This window comes from Alnus glutinosa, chromosome 5 (assembly GCF_958979055.1).
Source record: "Alnus glutinosa chromosome 5, dhAlnGlut1.1, whole genome shotgun sequence".
In the NCBI taxonomy this organism is placed as follows: domain Eukaryota; kingdom Viridiplantae; phylum Streptophyta; class Magnoliopsida; order Fagales; family Betulaceae; genus Alnus; species Alnus glutinosa.
In genome coordinates this window covers 8,579,017-8,588,418 of record NC_084890.1, presented here as the reverse complement: position 1 = coordinate 8,588,418, position 9,402 = coordinate 8,579,017, and the positions used below count along the sequence as shown (strand labels likewise).

At 36.2% G+C, this 9,402-nt stretch overlaps 1 protein-coding gene across 1 annotated transcript; it reads right to left on the bottom strand.

Annotated features, from left to right (window-relative positions):
- Positions 1–1,558: 1,558 nt before the first annotated feature.
- LOC133869554 (VQ motif-containing protein 4) lies at positions 1,559–2,628 on the bottom strand. The gene has a single exon (XM_062306580.1). It carries the CDS (start codon positions 2,469–2,471, stop codon positions 1,686–1,688), a length of 786 nt encoding a protein of 261 aa, XP_062162564.1. The 5' UTR covers positions 2,472–2,628; the 3' UTR covers positions 1,559–1,685.
- Between the last annotated feature and the right edge of the window lie 6,774 nt (positions 2,629–9,402).

Here is a 9,402-nt window from a genome sequence, read left to right as displayed (position 1 = left end):
TACGAATACGAATTGTTATTCATAGTATTTTTTCCAATCAAGTCTATTAAACTTACATGTATCCAAAATGCACGTGCTCTAATTAAAAACATGTCAGTTTAATAGACTATTAGATAAAATTCCCTGACACCGCGACACGTAAATATTTACTAATTTTTATTTTTATTTTAATTTTACATGTCATCTCCACTTCAATTTTGATAAGAAGATATCATGGTAGATTCAACCAATGCAGATGGAAGATTCAAAATTCCAAATTAATGACCCACCAACCATAGGATGCAAATTCTACCCAACAAGACCCACACGAAAAACATACAAACAGAAAAGAGCACAAAGAGGCCACAACACGCCATGTTTTCTGGCTTTCCCATTCTCATCAGTCATCACTGCCTCTCTCTCTCTCTCTCTCTCTCCTTTCATCATCACAAGCCCCACTTTCCTCTCCGCCTTCGTTTTCTTTGTGTCCCCAGTCACTACAGTTTTGGTCTCTTTTCGAGTCAAAAAGCAGACCAAAAACAGTGTTAGAATCAAAGAAGGAACCACCTTTCCATGATTGCTTTTTACAGCAATTCAAAGCTTAGTATTAAAGGACGCTTGACTCACGAAACTCAACTTGTGGGTTGCGAAATTGAATGGGTCCCCCATTACAAATTTGCACCAGTCTGGTAATCATCGACACCCAGTGGATTTATTGCTTTGAGCTTTCCTCCAGACCCCACGGCCATTTGACCTCCCACCCAAGGAAACGAAAAAAAAAAAAAAGTGACCCTTGTCCATTTAAAGTTGCTAGCTTGACAGTAATCTATGCACCATAGGACTATTTTAGTTCAGACCCATCAGAGTTCCAAAGGTGAGAGCTCCTTTTCTACTCATGACCTTCCTCATAGATCTACCCCTAAGGGTTATAAAACTCCGGTATTAATGCATTAAAGTTACATAAAGAAGAAGACCCGAGAGTTTTTGTAAACACAGACACATATATAGCCTGCCTGCCTGCCTCTCTTGGCATCTTTCCTTCAATCACAAAGACAGCAAAAGGGTCAAGATTCCTTGCCCATTCTTCTACTCATTTGTTTGACAGCTAGCCCAAAGTTGCTTTTGCAATTTGATATGAACAGACTTTCCCAATCCTTTCTCTCTCACACACACTATTCATCTGCGCTTCTTACAGTGTTTATTAATGCCTAAAAGTACTGTCACTGAATTGGATCTCTGTATTCATATCAGCATTTATTGACAGAATTGAGAGCAGAGGAAGATGGGTTAAGATTCTCTCATGCTATTTATAGCGATCCACAGAAATAAAACAAAAAGGTTTTCAACATTCATCCATAGAAATTTAACCCTACTCAACTAAAGCTTCACCCAACTAATTGGCTCAAAAGTTCATGTGAATTCTTTAATTTGTGGAAGACCAAACAACACCATTAAAAAATCAATTAATAGAAGAAAAGTAGTCAATTTTTTTTTCTCTGCAACTTTCTCAGCAACCAAGCATAGTAAAGAAGAAGACCCCAAAAGAAAAAGATCAAAGAAAAAAAGACATACATAAAAGTTTACAATTGAAGCAAGAAGCTCTCATTCTCTGCAAACATCCCATTACAAATATATCGTTTTTGATCCTCCTCGCCAATGCCAATATTAATACATAAAATCTTACAGAAAGTTAAAAATTAATTATTTCAAGAAGAAGAAGAACCTGAAACTCTCGGCGATGTCGTCGGAAACAGAGGCAAAAGCCTGGGCTCCGATTCCCTCGGCGTCGTCGTCGGCGAGGGGTGCAAGTAAAAGCCCTTCTCTTTGATCGCTTTCTCCTCGGCTTCCGTGTCCATCTTAGCATTACCACTGGCGTTGATGTTCGATGATTTGTAGGCGGATCGGTCAAACGGGTCGTGTATGAGCGGCGTGACGGGGCTGAGAGCGAGCGCCGGGAAGTCTAGAATGCTTGGAGAGAGGATCTCCGGCTTGCGGGGCGAGAACCCAGAACTGTTCGAAGCGAACACAGGGATCAAAGGGTTGATCTTGAGGTTCTTGATGGAGCTCCGTCGCTCGTAGAGCTTGAACCCGGATTGTTGTCTCTTGGGCATGACCGATTTGATGGGTGGGATGTGGGTCTTGGACGGCGGGTCAGTTGATGGTCCGCCGTTTGGCTTTCCGACGGATGCGTGCTTGGCGGTCTCGGAGGATCCGGTGAGCATTTGGACGACTTGTTTGAAGGAGGAGGTGTCTGCCTGGACGAATGTCGTCGGGTACGGGTTGGTGGAGTCGGATCTGGTGATGGGCTTGAGCGGTTGAGGCTGGTGCTGGTGGGGCAGTGGCGGTGGCGTTGGTGGTGGCGTGTGTTGCAGTCCATTACTGTTGGTGGTGCTGCTGCTACTGGTACTGTTGCAGCTCCTGCTGTTTGGTGATGGCAAGAGCGATGGGCTTGTGTTTTGTGTCTCTTTGTATCTTGGAGAGGGAGATTCCATTGATGCCTCTGGTTTTCTTCCGATCCTTCACATACACAGACAGAGAGAGAGAGAGAGATGAAGAACAAGATGGGGGAAAAGAGAGAGAGAGAAGGTAGTCTTTGAGAGAGATTAGATGAGACGAGACTTGTTACTTTCTCCCGTTTGGTAAGAAATGTTTTGGTGGGGGGGGGGGACTTTGCGGTCTCTTATTGCGGCACACCCTACGCGTTATCTTTGAGCGTGTCAAACACGTCCCAACAGGAGTCTGATAAGCTGTCAACCTGCCCAACAAAAATACTGCTTTTATTGGTTTAGGTTTAATCTTCGGCTGAAGCTCCATTCCAGCTCAACTTCGACATCTGAACTCATTCAGGATAATCCTTGATCCTTCAGTTCCAGTTTTTAGTTAGCAGAAAGCTATCAAGATCACTTTTTTGATTGCAGAAAATGATCTATGTTCATGCACATTAATCATCTATATATTTATATATGCAAAGGTTTTAGTTAGGAGAATGCTATCAGGAGGACCTTTTTGAATGCACATAATAATTATGTTCATGTACCTGAATTTTATATGTATACGACAAGGGTTTATATACATTCTAATTATGATGTGTATTTTTGCCATTTGATAGGGCTCTAAAGTATGTAGAAAAATTTGATTGTAAGCATTATCAAAGTTTGAGCTTATTTAGTACTTGGCATATTTCGTCTATTAGATCGTTACTCTACGTAATTAATTAAGTTAGTGAATCTTTATGATAGACCAAATACACACTTCGATCCGTCCGGATTCAAAAAAAAAAACATACTTAAGAGTTAAGAGCTCAAGATTCAGGCGACGAGAGTAAAGTATGAGCCTTAAGTACTGGCTAGACAATTACAATTAAATATCTGCCGACCAAATTTAACCATGCGATTAGCTGCATCATTATGTAGCTATATGTTATGATTTATCACCATGTGCGGTAAAAAGTATTAAGGCATTATTATTGTTTAAAGACTGTTTAAACTTGTTGGCGATACAATTAATTAAGAAGACATGGTTGGCACTTGCATATTACATTAACCAACTGATAATTGATAAAATCCAATTAGAGTGAGGCTGCTGGCAGACCCCTCCAGAAGTGAAAACTACGCGCTTGAGAAGGAAGGCAGCTTTGAGTCAAGGGGAGCTCCAGCTGGCAACCTCCCATTGGTTGAGCGGCTTGCAAGAGAGAAGAAATCGTCAAAAAGGTTTCAAAATTTCTCATTGACTTTCAGAGCCCTTGATTCTGACTGGGGTAACGAAGAAGGGGATGTTGGGGTAGATATTTTCAGTAATTTTGTAATTACGTTTCGGGCTAATTTAGACCGTAAATATAAAAGAGTTCTTATAATATTCGATTATCTAAATAAGTTTCGAGCATCTACTCACTTGTGTAAAAGAGGTGAATTCTATAGAGACTCTGTTTGAATTACTAACGATCTAAATAACAAATTGCTGATAGAGACATGATACACGTATATATTTTATATATATAATGTATATTTTTTTTTATAAATTAATCATTTTATCGTAATTGATTTAAATATATATATAAAATTGTAAATAGATCATTTCTCTTGCTGATAATAGGGATTCATGTGTTTGGAGGGAATATGCATTTAATATGAACAACTCAGAAATTAAACAAGATTAGAATTTTAAAATTATTGGACTTTTTTGTGTTTGACTTGAGACAAAAGTTAGTAATTTTGAGTGTCTTAAAAGTGTTTTATGTGTTGAATTATTTATTAATACTTTTATTTTATTTTTTGCTAAAAAACATATTAGCAAAGGAGCCCATAATTTCGTAGATGCTTCCAAGGTAGAAGAATGTCTTTTTCCCACTTCATTACTCACTAATAAACATATATCCGACGTGTTTTGTCATGTACAAATTATTAAGGAGACGGCAACAAAGATATTTGCAGTGCTTATGGTCCCACGCAACAAAGATATTTGTAGAAATTTGGTTAATAAGAAAATATTTTAATAAATTTAGAAAATCGAAATACTTTTTTTTAAAATAAAAAAAAACACATGTATTAATTATGCATTTCCTTTAATCTTTTTAAGATAAAGAAATATACAGAAACTCAAGAGACAATGTCACAAGAGTCTGAAGCACATAATAAATTAGATTTATTATTGTTAATGTAAAAGTAGAAGAGATTATAACATTTAGACTATTTTTCTATAAAGAGAGTCTCGTATATAATCAAATATTTAAAGGAAATATGTAAATAATAAAAAAAAACTTTCAAGTGTAGACGTAGGTCATAGACCGAACCACCTTAATTCTATGTGTCTCTTTTTTTTTTGTTCTCATCTCTTTTTAAATTATATGATCTTACATTGTATCAGAATTATAGGCTAATGTTAATAGGAAAATGTTATTTACACATCAGGGGCACAACAGTCCCTCACATAAGAATGAGCCCCACACATTAGAACTCAACCCCACGTGAGAGGCACCCACTCCCATGTGAGGGGTTGTTGTCTCTCTGTTGTATAAATAACAAGTTTCATGTCAATATTTAATTCTGTGCCAATTTTTTGCAAAAACATGCTAATTTCTCTTTCTTTTCCTTTTCCCTTTTTCCTTTATTTTAATAGAAAAGTACAGAAAAGCACTCATCGAAAAACATGTCATTCGCACACAGTCACACTACACACATTCCCTGCAGCGACAAAATGCAGCATCCAACCAAAAATAATTAATATATATATATATTGCTTTTTCTAATTTTAGGTTTATTATCAATTTAATTTGTTCTTTGGAGTTTTTATTTAAGCAATTTCAAACTTGACATTTTGAATTATTATTAATGTGATCATTCTTTTCCTCCCACACCATTTTTTTTTTAAAAAAAAAAAAACAAAAAAAAAAATCTCTCCTTTCTCTTCTCTTTTCGTAGTAGTTCTTATTACTAAAATTTTCAGCGCAGTTTTAAGACAATTTATCAATTCAGTCCATTAAATTGAAATTAGTATATGATTCTCAAGTGTATTTTTAAAAAGATTAACAAATGACATGTATTTTAGAAATATACGTGCTCTAACAACATATGTCAGTTTAATAAATTAGATTAGAAGATTTTTTTTTCAATCCAGTCTGAAGGGAAACTCTGTCCACAATTTCATGTTAATATGCAATTTGTTTATACTCATATTCATGCAAGTGTAGTTTATATTAAATCACCACTTATCCGAAAAGCTTAAGCTGATAGAAAGTGATAAATTTAATCATTTAATCAATACTTTAACACTTCCTCTCACATATGGGCTCAAATTCCTCTGCTCTGATACTATATTAAATCACCATTTATCCTAAAAGCTTAAGCTGATAAAAAGAGGTAAATTTAATCATTTATTCAATTGCTCTGTTTGAAATTCACTTTCCTCTCATCTTCGCTTATTTTCACTTCTCTAAAAAAAATCAACTTCAAAACATTCTTAACTTTTTTCACTTTTTATATCACATTAACACTTTTTTATTACTTTTTAAATAAATAAAAAAACTCACTACAATACAATTTTTTTTTTTACTTTTCCATATAAATTATTTTAGCTTTATATCACATCAATCCTGTTTTCCAATCAATCAAAAAAAAAATTCTAAAGGGAGGGAAGGGGTGGGGGATTTTCAGACGGGCCAATATTTTAACATTCCCCCTCACATGTGGGCTCAAATTCTTCTGCTCTGAACATATTAAATCAACACTTATTCCAAAAGCTTAAATTAATAAGAATGTATAAATTTAATCAATACTTTAACAGTTTATAGTCAAATAATACTATATAGAAGAATCACATTGACAATAAATTGAAACTCTAAGATTAAAACTGTTCAATTAAATTGATACTTCAGAACCCAAATTGATCATAAAATGTAAAACGTATTTTCACCAAATAAAACAAGCTACTACGTACGTACGTACACAATGCAATATTGAACACAAGAACAAGGTGCCACACAACTATCACAGGAAGCTCAAAATGCTATCAAATGGGAAACTCAGCCAGCAAAGAGAGCCACCCATCACTGGAATGCTTAGAAGTGCCACAGTTCATGGAGCTTTCTATTCTTATCGGTGCATGCACATACTCATGAAGCAGCAGCCGTCATGCATGCTTCAAGAGTAACTTTGCAACCAAATGTGGTACACATGTGTTGCTCAGCCAATTCTGAGAAACCCAGTTACTTTCCGATTTCTGATGGCCCAACCTATCACTCTATCACAGCCAGATACTTTTACCTTTTTTTTTTTTTTTTTTTCCCTCTTATTTCTGAAGATCAAATTAAAGGTACTGGGTGTCTTTGTTATACGATCCTAATTATGGTTAAGCATTTAATTAACCAAATCTGTATCCGACAGTTTTAGGGTTTTTAGATCAATGGTTAGGTCTTTATCGGTCTTTAATCTCGCGTCCACAAATCTTGTGCACATGAAACTCATCCAAGGATATGCATCTATGCCTATGAAGTCAGAAAACAACCATGACAATGATACAAATCTTGGGTAAAATTTACTCCTCTCTAGTCGACATTCATGGCAGCCCATTCTATGAATACTGACCCGATACTAGTATTTTCTCTTTTGGCGGATTCCACTCATCTATTAGTATTCAATGATTAAAATACTATGCCCCCATACAAAGTACCAAGACATTTTAATCACCTTTCGTAACTTGATCACAAAGCTGCAATCCATTTGATCCAGTACTCAACGTGGTGGTTGGCTCTAATACCAAATGATACAAACCTCGGACAGAACTCACCCTTGAAAGCCAGCTTGCAAGAAAAAGATACCCAAAAACTTATATACACGTAATTAAGAATAAACTTAAGCCATTATAGACACTTAAGTTTATAACATTAAAAAAACAAAAAAAAAAAAAAAAAAAAAAGGAACTGCTACTATTAGGGGGTTAAAGTAACTAATCGACTTTATGAATCCAAATTCCAAGCCCATCTTGTACGTACCAAAATATTCGAAACCCTTTGAGGGGACTGGTGAGAGTTCCCATCTTAATTGGCAAGTGCACTAGCTTTTACACAAGTCAGAGGGACTTAAACAATCTCCACATTATATTTGATACTCGTTGCCAGGATCCGAGGCTACACTAACAGGGAAAAGTGAAAACGAGGGGTGAATCCAATTCCCATTTTGTATAAACTGAAAGCAAATGCTTGGTAGAAAGTGTCAAGGGACCACATTCCAAGTGCAACACCTTCCCACAAGATCGAAGGGCTGCTGTCATGGAAGAGACTCCATTTATGAGTTGGACAGTGCTAGATGCACCAACTGGCACCACGTTTACAACAATTGTGATTCCATTGAATTGACTCCCACACATTTTTGAGACGCAAAATTTCTCTCCATATAATATGATGTGCCTACCTCTATATTATATATATATATATATATTTGAAGGCCAATATCATGGATGGTTTGGTTGTGGTATGACGTATGAGGTTAGAATCTCAAATTGAAAATATCACTTTGCCCAATTCAATATGCTTCATGGCTGACATTATTGCAAGAAATTACATTCTTCTTGTTGATGCTAAGTAGAATATTAGAGGAAAAAAAGTAGGCTGGTTTGACCCATTTCATATCGATCGTGGCTACACTACTTGGCATATTTACACCGAAGTGTTGTGGATTCTTCAACCATGTTGTAGATTGTTAGTACAGTTCATCGCATGTTGGTTGTTCAGTTAAGGAGACCTGCAAAGGCAAGAAATATGCAAAGGTGACTTGTCTGGGATGCCGGCAAGGAGTACTAGATTGAAGCCGAAGAGTAGACTAAAAATAAGTTTAAAATTAGGCGTGGCTTCTCTCATTCATGCTTTGTTTCATTGAAAAATCATTAATTGTTCCGGCCTTGTTTAGGTAGTAAAGGAGTAGATTAAAGCCGAAGAGCAAAGAGATAAATGACTGGTTTTTTTGTGGCTAGCTATACAAATGAATATAAGCTCTATAATCAAGAATGGAGCATCAAATTGGCAGGTACAATCATAGGTTCAAACTCTGCTATAGAGAGAGAGAGAGAGGGGTACAACTAAGGCTCCTTTTAATAACCCTCATCCCCTCCCCTCTACTTATGAGGAGAATTTTTTTGTTGAGTGAAAATAAAAAGTGATTAATGTGATATGATGTTTTTTTGGAAGAAGTGAAAATAATGGGAGGGGGAGGGAAGGAGGTTATTAAACGGGGCCTAATAGTGTCAAAGTTAACTCATAGAAAAAAGCTATTGATATTAGGGCTAGGAAGAATACTACCCCATTTGTTCGACATAAAATAGATTTTGAAAAGGTTTTTTTTAAAAAATAAATAAATAAAATTGGGTGTTTGATGTGATGTAAAATATTGGTCAATTTGAAATTATTTTCAGCTGGCCAAAAACATTCACGAGGCATAAAATGGTTACGTTACACTCATCATCCGTGTAAACCATTTTATGTTGCTCTCCTACACCCTGAGGCAAGCAATTGTGAGAATGCCCTTTATGGGACCTACTTGCTCGTGCAAGTCTCAGGCTGTTCGAATACCTGTTTGAGCAACTAAGCCCCACAAAGGCCTTCTTACAATTGCTTGCCTAAATTACCAGTAAGACGGGAGGCAATTGTGAGAGAGTCTCGACGCCTCATATTATATGAAAATATAATAAATATTTGACGATTTTTCATACGAACCAAATGCTGCAAAATATTTTTAAAATCATTTTCAGTGTTGCTAACAAACAACAAAAAATCGTTATTTTCAACTGAAAATTGTTTTTCGAGATGGAGGAGAGATTTTACGCACCTAAATTCTATTCATCAAGAATGGAACATCAAATGGGTAGGATCGATCGTAGGCTCAAAGTTTAACCCACATAATAAGGCTAACATGTTAATTGGGCCAGGAAACCCTG

Excerpts from the sequence above, each read along its gene's own strand:
- LOC133869554 (XM_062306580.1), bottom strand. The coding sequence starts at position 2,471 with ATGGAATCTCCCTCTCCAAGATACAAAGAGACACAAAACACAAGCCCA.